This window comes from Fimicolochytrium jonesii, assembly GCF_025526975.1.
Source record: "Fimicolochytrium jonesii strain JEL569 chromosome Unknown EV422scaffold_34, whole genome shotgun sequence".
Lineage (NCBI taxonomy): Eukaryota > Fungi > Chytridiomycota > Chytridiomycetes > Spizellomycetales > Powellomycetaceae > Fimicolochytrium > Fimicolochytrium jonesii.
Genome location: NW_026515701.1, coordinates 164881 through 178044, shown reverse-complemented (window position 1 = coordinate 178044; position 13164 = coordinate 164881). Strand labels below are relative to the sequence as shown.

The following is a 13164-nucleotide window of genomic DNA, read 5'->3' as shown; positions in this document are numbered from 1 at the left end:
GGGTACTGGGGGTCCATCGGCGTTTTGACCGATATATAACCAAGAATCGTCAAGACTCGTGGGCTAAACGAGAGTCTGCAAAATGGGGAGGAATGACAAAGTAGCCTCGGCAACCGTAACGACTCCGCTTCCCAATTCCCCACTCTGCGATGTGAGTATTTCTACTCAGGCACACTGCTGTGATCAGGACCATCAAATGACCTTGATGCGAAAATGATACAGGACACCTGGCAAGCCTACATCTTTGCATTGGATCTAGATGAAGACGGCCAGAATGCCAAGAAATGGAATAGCTTCTACGATCTGGTTGCTAATGGAACCCGGCAACGGTTTTCCGTACTGTCAAAGGCCGCGGCGCTTGCGTGGGTAGGAAGGGTTGATCTGCTAGCTGAATGCCCAAAACAGAACTGCCAAGCTCACAATCCAACATTTCAGGCAGGGGAGAATGCCAAAAATTACGACACATGCAAGGAAGTCAAAGCAATTCTGGACAGTGGCGGGGCACAAGCTGAGATTCCTGACGCGTTACTGGCTCGTCTAGTCAAGATGAAGCTGCTCGCTCTGAAGTTGGAAGGGATAGAGCAAAGGAATGCTGCCAAAGTTGCGAAGGTAGAGTTTTGCCGGATACATCCGGATGTATCCAAATCATAGAGCGCAGTGCTGAACCAATATATTTGATCAGGAGACAGCGGAGACTTCAGCCCCAGTACCGGAGCCAGCGGATGCAGCCAAAGGCAAGCCGGCAAAGAAGGACGACAAAGAGAAAGAGAAGGAAAAAGAAAAGGAGAAGGCGAGCGAGAAAGACCGCGCCAAATCGTCCAACAAGAAAGTCACCAAAGGTATGATGCTTGTAAGAACCATGGCCATGACAGGGCGCCATCTGATGATATGCGAAACCTTTGTAGGCGCTTCCAACAAGCAGCAAGAGGCGCCATCACGACCAGAATCTGCTCGTGCCGCGCCAGAAACGTCTCTGAGGAAGAACAAACTTCGGGATCGAGGTGTGGTGAAGACCGATACCAAGCCGACTGCCATCGGAGACGAGCCGGAGAATGGTCCAGATGCGTATTATCTACTCCGGGACTTCCCAACGCCTGGATTTTACACATGTTTGATGGATGAGAATGGGGTGCAGTTGAATCTCTTCCTCACTTTGGACGACTCCAATGGGAGCGAGGGACAACGGCCGGGAGATGGGGGAAGCCCGGATTCCGGCGTCGGATCGCGGCGTGGATCGGCATGGCCCGTAGCGAGGGCTGCCCCCGAATCATCCCTATGGAAAAACGTACCATTTCGCTCCATAGCCACTTCAAATCTCCCCGAGGACACCGATGTTTTCGATGTGGCGGCCAAAGAGATCTACAAACTCCTCGAAGTGCGAAACATCTACGAGTCTTTTTATTCCAACGACCGCATCATATCCATACCCGAACTAGAGGAGACCAAGTTGTACAGCAGCTTACGCTACTTTGACTATCTCATGACCTCCGTTCCCAGCGAGCCAATGATCAACAGTGACGTGCTCCTTGCCCTGATGTTGGAGCAAGTGGCAAGAATGGCACCTAGCAAGGGCGAAGAAGGGGGCAGCCCGGGTGTGGTGTTACCAGCGAAGGCGGAAGAGATTCAGGCTTTGAAGAGATACTTCGAGACGGCTTCCTCTAATCTGATACCGACGCGGGAGGAAGGAGAAGGGAAGGACGTGATGGTGGACGATCAGAGCACTGCCCGACCAGTGTAGGCATTACCTTCCTCATTCTCCTCTATGACTCGTTGCTGATCATACCTTTGACCGGATAGATGTTCATGGGCAGACTCGCATGCCGCAATCACCAGTCTAATGCGGCCTGCGCCGAACGAGGAATTTCACATCAGCGCTGCCCTAGCCGACCTCCGTAAAAACTTCACGGCTGGGCGACTGATGTCCGCAATTCGTCGGTTAAACGAGACGGGGGTGATGAATCCTGGAGCTGCTGTCCGCGACCAGCTCGTTTGGGCATCTAGAATCCAGTCAGTAAAAGGGGCGACGATCCAGGACACGGAAGAAGCAAATCGCCTTCTGCGGCAGAAGGAATTCGAAACTTTGCTTTCGGAATCTAAGGCATCCTCAATCACTAGCCTACGAGATTGGACCTGTATTGAGAGCCTTGATGAAGATGCATTTGCGCAGGTAAGCATATTGGGGGCCTCTCTCGACTGCGGAACATAACTGATGGAAGTGAAGGTTTTAGAGACTACCAGAGTGACATATCCGGTGACGCGAATCCGTTACAGTGACCGAGAAAACGGAGTTCTAATAGCGTTAACGGGTCCAGGGGCCGCCGGTGCTTTGGAAGCTAATCGCCATAGCACGTTCCAGGTTCGCATCGCTGAATCTTGTTCCACGTACTCTGCTATACTCAATATAAACTCACATGCTTTGTAGGCGAGAACAAAGGTTGGCTTTGGACTCTTTGCCCAATTGCACCAAAGTCAACCCAAGCTACTGCAGCATGAAACTGCTACCAGCTCCCCATATGTGTATTCAGTGGGCGATCGCGTGCTGGAGTTTGAAGAGAGCAATCACTATGTTTATCCCACCGCGGAGGGGTATATCAAGCACGAGCGATTGAGGGCGAGGGAAGGAACAACTGGTACGTGGGTTCTGAAATGGCACATGAAGAATGAAGGTCATGCTCGGTAACCGAGCGTATGTTATCGTTAGACACCTGCCTCAGCATTCACTGGGATAGCGGGATGCTGTCCTGGCGACGAGGGAAAAGCAATGGCAAAACCGAGCTCATCGCATCCTTCAATGACGGATCTGTCATGTCGTTCATTTCGGAAGGGCCTGGCTCATCCGCAACGGTGCATGTCTCTACGCCCGACGGACAAACTGTAGCGTGGGATGCACAAGGGGGGATTACACAGAAACTAAACGCTGCTCGAAAGCGGTCATTTTCGAAAGGATCGTTTGGGGAGTTTGGGCGACACATCCGACCTGACGTGCGTATGTGATCTCGCAATCGAAAAGACCGATTCCATGGCAACTAATAGTTTATGCGCTTAATAGGGAACGGTAATCAAATATCTCCAAAATGGGGAGACCCGAATTTTATTCCCGGACGGCAGCGTATCCATACAAGGCTTGGCGGGCGATTGGACAAGTACCCGAAACGATGGATCCCGTGTGATTACAAAACCCTCTGACGACAATCAACCACAGCACACCCATACGAGCATCAAGGTGTGCGAAGAAAAGGATATGGTGACTGGACGCAGTATCATTACGAGGCAGGACATGGTCACAATTGTTAAAAGTGACGAAGAGCTAGTCATCAAACATGCCTTAGGGACGGCCATCACCGTGACCGGATCAGTTGCGGGTCAACAAGGGGTGGTACAGGCAAAGAAGATCAATGTCAAGGCGGACGGATTTGCTGTCATTACGCTGGACATTTTTGCCCGCAGAAGCGTCATCGACTTGACCAATGGGGCCGTAATCGAGCGAATTGAAGACCAAGGCGGCGAAAAGATCACGTTTCGATTACAGAAAGGAGAAGATATTGTTACGATATCTACCGATGGAACAGCTACCCTCTCCTCTGCAGAAAGTAACCTCAGCCGCGTCGGGACAACATACGATATGAACTGGGCTGAAGGTTCCATAGCCAGCACAGACAAAGCGGGGAATGTTTTCCATGTCGATGCCACAAAACCCGTTTCGATTACCAAATCGGAAGCGAGAGAGGGCGAGCATTCAAAGTACATCACAAACAAGAAAATAGTTCTACGGGAGTCTGCCGACAAGATTAGCAATGCCCCCCGACTGTTCGTGTTGCGAACATCGGGCGAAGGATCGCAATTCCTACGTGATTCAGACGTTGCTGCGTTCTTCCAGGAACAGGCCCAGAAGCCACACGTGAGGATCACGGAGGAAGGCCTGGTCGGGCGGCCTTCGTCACGGGCAGTGTCATTCATTATCGACGGAGATGCGGCGGCGGAACCGCAAACACGTTCACGTAACTTCGTACACAAAGTCATTAGGCATCGACAGGTGGGAGCTCCGATATGCCGTTCTGCGTCACATGATGTCCTAACTTGAAAACTCTCAAGATTACTCGTCACGCTCACCCCAACGAGGCTCTCGATCCAAGTCTTCTCGCTCATCTTGAAGAGTCATCTACTTCCGCATCCGCATCCGAGAAGCCTGATCCGCGATCCTCCATTTACAACAACACGTCCGCCAGAACGTCCTCAACGAATCGGACAGGTGTCCTGGGCCTCGACCGCAAAGAAACAGAGGAACTAATCAAGCGTAAATATGCGCTCGAGGAGAAAGACATCATACCATCTGCCTCAGCCGACGATGCAAACACCCAAGCAGTCGGCAAGACAAAGGTGAAAACGAAAGGGAGGACGCTGCATAGGATCATCCAGGACGAAGAGCTGCCAAATTACTTTAGAAGCCCTGAGTATGAGGAAATCAAGGTGAGCAGCTCGCTTACTTTATTGCCTGCAAACGCATAAGCCGATTAAAATTTCCATGCTATCCAGGGTTCTGCAGCAGAGGCGGCCAATGTTCCTGCCGAACAAGTTTTGCCTGAGGCGGAAGGCCTGAAGAACAAAGAGCCGACGGCCTCAGAGCCCCGACCTTCATCAAGTAAAGAGACGAAGCGCAAAGCCGAGGTGAAATCCGAGGTAATGGCCACCGAGGACAGGATCATCGTTCGGCAATCTCTTATTCTGATGCCATCATTTTGCAATTCTAGCCACACCAAACGGAGATTTTCGAGGCACGTCAATCAAAGCCCCAGCCAGGATCCCCACTTCGAAGGGACGTCCTTGGCCGTCCACGGAAGGGTAAAGTCGGGTTGCCGTCTGTCCTGAAGAGTAGCAAAGGGCCTGCCGTTTCAAATTCGAAATACTTGGAGGCTGAGTTAGAGGCAGGAAGGCAGGTGCGCACCGCATCGACCGCGGTGCTCAGAGCCAAGGACAAGGAAGGTGAGTCTAGTTGAGATACAGCATCGCTTCCCTCTATACCGCCTTCCGTTTTCCCAAGGGCTGTATTAAAGCTATTTTGATTCTGATTATCCTTCATCCAATTTGTAGCGCTCATTAATCTCGGGATCTTTGAGATCCATCCCACCCGCATACACTTTGGCCCATTTACGGCAGACGCAAGCCCCATTCCGGAGATGACCCTGACGTTACTCAATGTTGGCAATAACTCTGCGCGATTCAAGGTTAAGCAGGTCGCTGACACCTGTTTGGTGCTGACCTATAAGAAAGGACCGGTATGTACCAACAGCGTTTCATAAGTTCCCCATCCGGATCAGATCAATGAGATAGCATATCTTCCGACAGGTTGCCCCGGGAATGAAGGCCGAGATCAAAGTACGGCCGAGTCCTAAGACGTTATCAATAGAAACGGAGAGCGTGCGGATCAAGGAAACACTCCAAATCACTACGGAGGCGCATATTTTTACGATCGATTGTACAGGGGAGATACGACGAGGTATCGGTCAAACGGAGGAGTGATATACCCATTTGGGGAGTGGACCGGTAGGGGATGTCATTTCCTTCAGAGCACGGCCTATCACTACCGGGCTATATAGTCTGCCGAACCATTGATGTATGTCAGATACGCCTATGACTATAATGGGAGTGTGTGGCAGACCGGTATCGTGTGCATGCCCAATGCAATAGTCTCATACAGAGTTTAACTTAAATCTGGGACCAGGTACGGCGTGAAAGTAGCGCCCGTCTCGGAAGGACCCAGGGTGCCAAGCCCAACCATCACCCAGAAAGCAATTGGCTCCCGTAGAGTAACCTTAGGCTTCACGCCTTCTGTCGGTACCGTTGCCGCATCTGCGACAGGCTCGGGCGTCTGAGGCTTGACATGCACCAATAAAGCGAACTGAACAAGAGCTGCTCATAAGCTACTTCACGCGCATAAGCCAGCATCAAGAGCCTTCATGACAGTACCTGCAATGTCTGTGTCTCCCCATCCACCATATTCAAAGGCTTTTTCGGCGTGACTTGGACGATTACGCTAGCGGTATTCTTCTTTCTGGAATGAATTCCAATTTGACCCTGTCCAGCAACAAGCCCAGACGTCTCCTCTCCCACATCCCATATCTCCTGCACCGGGTCAATCTGGAAGGTCGGAGCTAGGAGTGTGACTTCGCAGTTTTGATGTGACCGGCTATCATCCACGTCTGGCAAGTCGTTAAGTCTCAGACTGCGTAGTGAGCTGCTACTCGTGGCCAGGGCGATCGACATTCCGACATCTAGAGGATTAGTGAACTTGAGAATGATACGTGCTGGTGTGCCCCAAGCAAAGGAGTCGGGAAAGGGCTGCGATATCTTTATGTTGGGGAAGAAGTTACTGGTGCAGCAGAATGAGCGAGTCATCTACTGAAGCGCAGGATTGAAAGAAAAGACGCACGCACTCACATTCCCATGAGCTTAAACTGAAACCGCGTGCTCTGTGCTTTATGATCTGCTTTGACTACTAGCTGCTCACATCCACGACAGCGTTTGGAACGTTTCGTGCGAAGCTGAATGCGCTGCGGATAGTACGAGCTGAACACAGTCATTCCCCTTGCCTCTCTGAAGGCACATTCTCAATCAAAACACTCACTCTCTCGTCAACGCAGCGTCATTTGACTGGTCAAGTCTTTGCCGTAGTGATGTGACTTGGGAACAGTTGATCATTGCATCAAATGAAGGAACTGCACTGTGACATGGTCCATAACGCCTGCCTTACCATTAGCTGACCCATTTCGGATGATATCTACTCTCTCCTTCTCTATTTCTTCACGAGCTTTTGCGACCGACACAAACTTCTGCTCGTTCTGCTGCCTCGGAATGACCATCTTTGAGCTCGATTTGCGCGACAGGTTCGCGAGAGCAGACAACCCAGGGATGGCAGCCAGCAACGAGGGCGATAAGGTCAGCCCAGTTGTTGACAAGCCTCGTATGAGACTCAGATTGGACGCCGAGTTGGCTTCGTTCTCCTTCATCATCTTTTCAAAATATTGACGAAGATTCGAAAACTCTTTGACATCTTGTCGAGCCTCTTCCATCGGTAGTAGCTGTGCTGGGAGTCATGGTACCGCATCCTGATAAGAATAGAGCGTGCTTTCCGAGCGGCAAATTAACCTTACTCACTTGCGAGGCCCGTTGGCCGCTCGAACTGCAATCCAATCTCCAGTGAGTCCCATCGGCATGCTCCACATGTGAGATAATGGGTATTCCCGCTCGGAGTTGGGGCACTTCCAGCGGATGCCGTACTCTGGCTTGTTGCCATAGCCGGCTGCTCAACGGTGGACACCACACTCAAAGTGTTCTGGCATACTGGACATTCAAAGCAGTTTCGCCCACATCTTTCGAGAGAAGACATAATCAATTATCGCGGCTTCGACTCCAGCCTTCGAGACCTTATCACTTGACGCGAAACCCACCGGTTCTTCTCCCCCTTTACCGACGCCGTCGGCACTTCGAACAGACAGTTTGGACAGTAGTAGCTGACGATCTCCTCCACAATGCACTTTGGGCACATGGAGTGATGGCATTGGTCGCAAAAGTAGAGACGGCTTATGGGAAATAACTCGAGATACTCTGCCGAGTGAGGAGGATCCGATGTTGCCACCCCTGATGGGTCGTATTCCTGGGCTCCTTCAGCAAGCTTCGACGAAGAATTGAGATGCTGGCAGTGACACTACAGCGTAGGAGCAGGTTTTCAGCAGTTACAGAGTGTGGCCAACATTTGCGAGGACAACTGAACAAACCTGATAGCACACGAAAGGTGGGGGAATTTGCATCGTGAAAGACTCAGGCAGCAAATATGGTGAAGCCGAAACGGAACGCAGCTGGGATGGGTCTGTCACCAGCCGGTAGCTAAATATATACCTATATATATACACTAGGGAACTCCTCAAGGGTCGAAGACTATATAGATTCCTGCAAAGGCGGAACGAAAACGCAGGTTGGAACTCCTCACGACGCGTTTTCATACCCACGCGTTCTGGCTGAATCTGCCCACATCCCGACGCTCCATCGCTATTTCGCGGAGACTGCCCTAGACGCTAGGAATGATGGATCCTCAACTATGCCTCCTTTCAGATGAAAGCGAGATGGATTCTCGATGATATGAATGGACAATGTATATACAACTGGGTACAATCTGCGGCGTTCACAAAATGCCATGAACACCCTTGCATGCCTTTGTCTACTGCCCGACCCTTTTAGAGCAGCAAAAGGGGCAGAGCGTCTCTTGCGAGAAGATGGCCGGGGTCCTGTCCCAGACTTCCCGGATCATCATTTGCCTGCTCATCGCGCCGCATTACCCGCCGCAGGCGAACATTGCGCGGTCGCGCTGGACCGTCGGTGTGACCAGGCACCGAAGGAGGCCGCGGGGAAGGGATAGTATCTCGCTGAGCCGGAAGCGGTAATCTCACGAGGCGGGATTGGGAACGGGGGCGCGAGGATTTGATGATGGGAGGCGGGACGGGGCTCGAGAATGTGGTGGTGGACGGCCGGACGATGGAGGGTGAGGAGGCGTCGAGAAGATTGAATTCCGCAAACATGCTTTGTAGCTCGTCCGCGGACTTAGTTCCGTTTCTACGTCTTTCGATTGCCGCCAGTGGTGCGCCATTTACTCGTAAAGCTGTGTAAGAAGGGATGGATGTCAGACCCGGTCGGAGGATAAAAGTTTGAGTTCCAGAATATTACGCTTTGTTCCCTTAGCTGCATTGCGACCTATGGCATCTGCCGCGGCACGCTGTGATTGCTCTTTTAACTCAATCTGATGGTCCATGAGTATACGTGGCGGAATATGTTGTCTTCCAAATCCGATCATACCTTTATTCGTCCAAGGATTCCCTGCAAATCACCGACAGAAACTGGCGCTGTTGCATGCATCCTTTCCGCTCTGAGTGAGATTGTTCAGGTCAACACATTACTCTGCTACCCGATGCCACACTTATGCCACAAACATACTCAACCCTGACGTCCCGCTGTGCATCCAAATTCTCTCTCAAGGCCTCCACGTATTCTTGCAAAGCCCCCTTCTCCTCCAGGAGAGCTTTCTGCATTTTCCTACCAGCTTTGAAAGCTCGCTTCATATATTCAGGGTAGGATTGATCAAAGTCACGGCTCACCTGAGGAGCCCACGACCGTCCTCTGACTGCAACGCTGACGAGGAAAGGAGGTGTAGCGAACGGAGGTCCTTTGACAGGGCTGCTGATTGACGAGGAGAACTACGCCGGCGGGCGATGTTGAGAATGGCCGGTTGATTGCAAAGGATTTGTTTCACTGTTGGGTGTATGGAATGGGTTATTGGGAGTACGAACTAACAAAAGCAATGCGAGAAGCAGAGCTCTCGTACCTCTGACCAGGTCATCAGGGTGCTCAAATAAATGGCGCATGTCGTCCACATCTCGTATGGAATTCTGCAGATCATGTGGTTAGCATCTTAATGTTGCTATCGCTACATATTATTCTCAGCCTTACAATCCTTAATTCTTTCAGTATGGCCAAAAGTTCGTCTATCAACGCCGATTGATGGAAGTCGGAAGACCGTAGCACGGGTGCGCGCAACCTTTCAGAAAGATACTTTCAAAAATCCTTCGTCAGTTCAACAATCGAGACATCCTTATCCTCATGTACTTACTTGCTCATTCTCTGTTCTGTATTCCCGCGAAATCTCATACAAAGTTGCGCTTTCGGCCTCTAGATCTTCGATATCGGTGATGAGCACCTCGCTCAAGAGCCGTCGGAGTTCGGTGGCATTTGGACCATCAAGAATGCTTGCTAGGAGTGACAATGGAGGCGAAGTCATGGAGTCCACGGGTTCTCCGGCATCAAATTGAACTTTCGAAAGCTTTTTTAGAGCGTTTTTGGGGATCTGCGGAGAGCTCTCGAGAAATGACAGTGGCGGGGAAGGGGGACGACGCCGGCGCATCCTGTCAATAACAAGACGCGTCCGCGAAGGACAGGGGAAGCACTGTGAGAGCTTTTGATTGACTTGAGTTTCTGTGCCTTTCCATTGGAGCGCTCTCATCACCTTTCACGTCCAACTACTTAAGGCCGTAGCATCGCTGTCTAGCGCCCGTGCCAGCCGTTTTGGAAAGCCGAAGGGTCCGAGGTCTCTCTACTTTACGCACTCTTTCACACGTAATAACGACGTCCCAGCCACTTCGCGCACATCGGTGATCTATGAGCTCACCGAGGTCATTTTCCAGGCCTGCCTATCCACCGTCAACCATGAAGTTAGATCGCTTTCTGCTGCTCGTCGGGATCTCCGTCGGCGTTCTGTTAGCGACTTTTGCCACGCTAGCAGCCGCCGGACCCGAAGTCGATGTGGGCGGCATTCCACTTGGGCAGGAAGTGCTACCGAAAGCCCCTCCTGGCTCGTACCTCACCCCTGAAGACCAAGCCAAACTTGACAAAGGGGGCGAGAAGTACCAGTTTGAGGCGGAGGTCAACCGCATGATGAAGCTTATCATCAACAGCTTGTACAAGACTAAGGGTATGTGGATCTGTTCTTACGGCTGTCAGTCGTCGAGGGTTTCAAGTCGTCTTACGCTCCGTTGTCCATTCTGATTGCAATGTGCAGAAATCTTTTTGAGGGAGTTGATCTCGGTAAGCTAGCTTCGTTTGCATGCGGTGTACATATTGGCTCCGATATTAACCCATGATCATTCATGGTGCATGAATAGAACGCGTCCGACGCTCTTGACAAGATCCGGTTCAAAAGCTTGCAGGACAAGACCGCCTTGGGGGAGAACACGGATCTTAAGATTACAATCGTCGCTGACAAGGAAGGCAAAACTTTGACATTGACTGACACTGGTGTCGGGATGACGAAAGCTGATTTGAAGACCAACCTAGGAACTATTGCCAAGGTACGACCTATGTTACTCGAGCACTCAAATCGTAACACGACCGCTGAACACCTTATCGAACCAATAGTCCGGTACGGCCGACTTCATTTCCACCATGGAACATCAGAAGAATGGCAGCAACTTGATTGGCCAGTTCGGTGTTGGTTTCTACTCTGCCTTCTGTGGGTATCCACGTGCGTTGTTTGTATTCGGCTTCATCGTCACCAACTGAGGTCCTTCGGATTATAGTGGTTGCCGACCGCGTTACGGTTATCTCCAAGAACAATGCGGACAAGCAGTACATCTGGGAATCGACCTCGGAGTCGGGTTAGTTGCCTGAATTTCAAACTGGAATGGATGGATGTCAATGAACTAATCAATCTTCCACTAGATTTCCGTATTATTGAAGACCCTCGTGGGAACACCTTGGGACGTGGAACCCAGATTGTCCTGCATCTGAAGGACGAAGCCTTGGAATATATCTCTGAGAAGAAGCTTCGCGAATTGGTCAAACACTACAGCGAATTCATCAACTTCCCCATATACCTGTGGTCGGAACGTACGGAGACCGAACAAGTCCCCATTGAAGAGGAGGAAGCGGCGGATGACATGGACGACACTGTCGAAGATGTTACCGAGAAGAAAGACGACTCCAAGCCCAAATTCAAGGAAGTGTCGAAACACATTGCTGAATGGGAGCTTATCAACAACCAGAAGCCTATCTGGACCCGTCGGCCCAGCACCATTCAAGAAGAAGAATACAACGACTTCTACAAAGCTTTTGCAAAGGACACTGAGGCGCCTTTGGCACACAACCATTTCCGAGCGGAAGGCGAGGTCGAGTTCCAATCTATCATCTTCATCCCCAAGCGACCATCCCCTGCGTTCCTGCAGAGCGGTGACGACTGGACACACAACCTGAAGCTCTTCGTCCGTCGTGTTTTCATCACCGATGAGCTTCCCGGTTTCCTTCCAAGATGGCTCAGCTTTTTGAAAGGTCTCGTCGACTCGGATGAAATCCCATTGAACGTTTCCCGCGAAACCCTGCAACAACATGCTATCCTGAAAGTCATCAAGAAGAAGGTGATCGCCAAAGCCATCGACATGATGAAGAGCCTGGCATCCAAGGATACTGAAAAGTATCTGGAGTTCTTCACTAACTACGGGAATGCGATCAAGCTTGGCATCATCGAAGACGCTTCCGTCAAGAAGAAGCTTGTTCCCCTCCTGAGGTTCCGCTCCTCTCACGATGGGAACTACACGAGTCTCGAAGACTACTATTCTCGCATGAGGAAGGGCCAACCCCAGATTTACTTCATCACGGGCCAAAACCTTGAGGAGTTCATGGGCTCTCCTTTTGTTGAGAGGCTTATCGCTCGTGGATACGAGGTTCTGGTGAGTTTCCTCTCTGGGTCTCCTGGCAATCGGAGCAAAATGGACGCAAACTGATTTCGAATGGCTCATAGTACTTCCTGGACCCTATCGATGAGTATCTCTCCAACGCCTTGGTAGATTACAAGTACAAGAAGCTCCAGCATGTCGGAAAGGCGGGACTCAAGTATGGCGACGAGGACGAAAAGTCCGCCGACAAGATCAAGGAGCAGGAAGAGGAGTTCCAGCCCCTAAAAGATTACCTCAAGGAGCGTCTCAGCAAATGGGTGGACACGGTCAAGATCTCCCATCAGCTTACGACGTCCCCATGTGCGGTTCTGTCGAGCGAGTATGGCGTCTCTGGGACCATGGAAAGGATCTTGCAGGCCCAGGCGCTGGGCAACAAGGAGGATTTCCGGACTGCTATGTATTTGAACATGAAGAAGGTGTTTGAGATCAACCCGGTATGTAGTTAGCTCTTATCATTAACTTCCCTGTGCTTGATGGCTTGCACTGGGCGGCGGACTGATGAATCCCTTGCGTTCACAGGACCACCCCCTGATCATCCAAATGCTTGCGAAAGTGAAAGCAGGCAAGTCCGCGGACTTGGACGACTCCATCTACGTTCTGTTCGAGTCCACCGCTATCGCCTCGGGTTTCGCCGTCCGTAACGCGACAGAATTCGCCAAGAAGGTTGAGAATGTAGTGAGGCAGAAGTTGGGCGTAGATCTGGACAAGGTTGCTAATGTTGAGGTTGCCCCCGCGCCCGCCGTTGAGGATGCGAAGGAGAAAGACGCCGGGAAGGAAGACGACATTGAGACGAGTGAGGAAGGAGAGAAGATTGAGGAGGTGGACGATGGTCATGATGAGCTGTAGGTTAACTATCATAGTTGCCAGACTCTTTGTGGATATTGTAAGCGCATGT

General features: G+C 51.1%; 4 protein-coding genes across 4 annotated transcripts; 2 read left to right on the top strand and 2 right to left on the bottom strand.

Moving 5' to 3' along the window:
• Positions 1-18: 18 nt before the first annotated feature.
• On the top strand, positions 19-3275 carry EV422DRAFT_276647 (uncharacterized protein). The gene is made up of 10 exons (XM_053065917.1): positions 19-151; positions 223-366; positions 436-609; positions 683-839; positions 906-1734; positions 1798-2167; positions 2222-2356; positions 2423-2630; positions 2702-2986; positions 3050-3275. Exons 1-10 carry the CDS (start codon positions 83-85, stop codon positions 3184-3186), a joined length of 2508 nt encoding a protein of 835 aa, XP_052921694.1. The 5' UTR covers positions 19-82; the 3' UTR covers positions 3187-3275.
• A 2332-nt stretch (positions 3276-5607) lies between these two features.
• EV422DRAFT_276614 (dynactin p62 family-domain-containing protein) lies at positions 5608-7965 on the bottom strand. The gene is made up of 8 exons (XM_053065916.1): positions 7773-7965; positions 7446-7702; positions 7153-7367; positions 6749-7081; positions 6623-6677; positions 6436-6564; positions 5965-6367; positions 5608-5896 (listed from the first exon to the last, which is right to left on the bottom strand). Exons 1-8 carry the CDS (start codon positions 7803-7805, stop codon positions 5699-5701), a joined length of 1623 nt encoding a protein of 540 aa, XP_052921693.1. The 5' UTR covers positions 7806-7965; the 3' UTR covers positions 5608-5698.
• A 36-nt stretch (positions 7966-8001) lies between these two features.
• Positions 8002-9931, bottom strand: EV422DRAFT_544580 (uncharacterized protein). Its single transcript, XM_053071406.1, has 8 exons — positions 9656-9931; positions 9496-9597; positions 9371-9434; positions 9144-9297; positions 8983-9081; positions 8845-8914; positions 8716-8788; positions 8002-8650 (listed from the first exon to the last, which is right to left on the bottom strand). Exons 1-8 carry the CDS (start codon positions 9821-9823, stop codon positions 8229-8231), a joined length of 1152 nt encoding a protein of 383 aa, XP_052921692.1. The 5' UTR covers positions 9824-9931; the 3' UTR covers positions 8002-8228.
• A 317-nt stretch (positions 9932-10248) lies between these two features.
• Positions 10249-13115, top strand: EV422DRAFT_500893 (Hsp90 beta; the record flags this gene model as incomplete). The annotated part of the gene is made up of 8 exons (XM_053068156.1): positions 10249-10513; positions 10601-10626; positions 10704-10889; positions 10957-11050; positions 11118-11195; positions 11260-12263; positions 12335-12703; positions 12789-13115. The coding sequence occupies 8 exons, from the start codon at positions 10249-10251 to the stop codon at positions 13113-13115; spliced, it is 2349 nt and encodes a 782-aa protein (XP_052921691.1).
• Between the last annotated feature and the right edge of the window lie 49 nt (positions 13116-13164).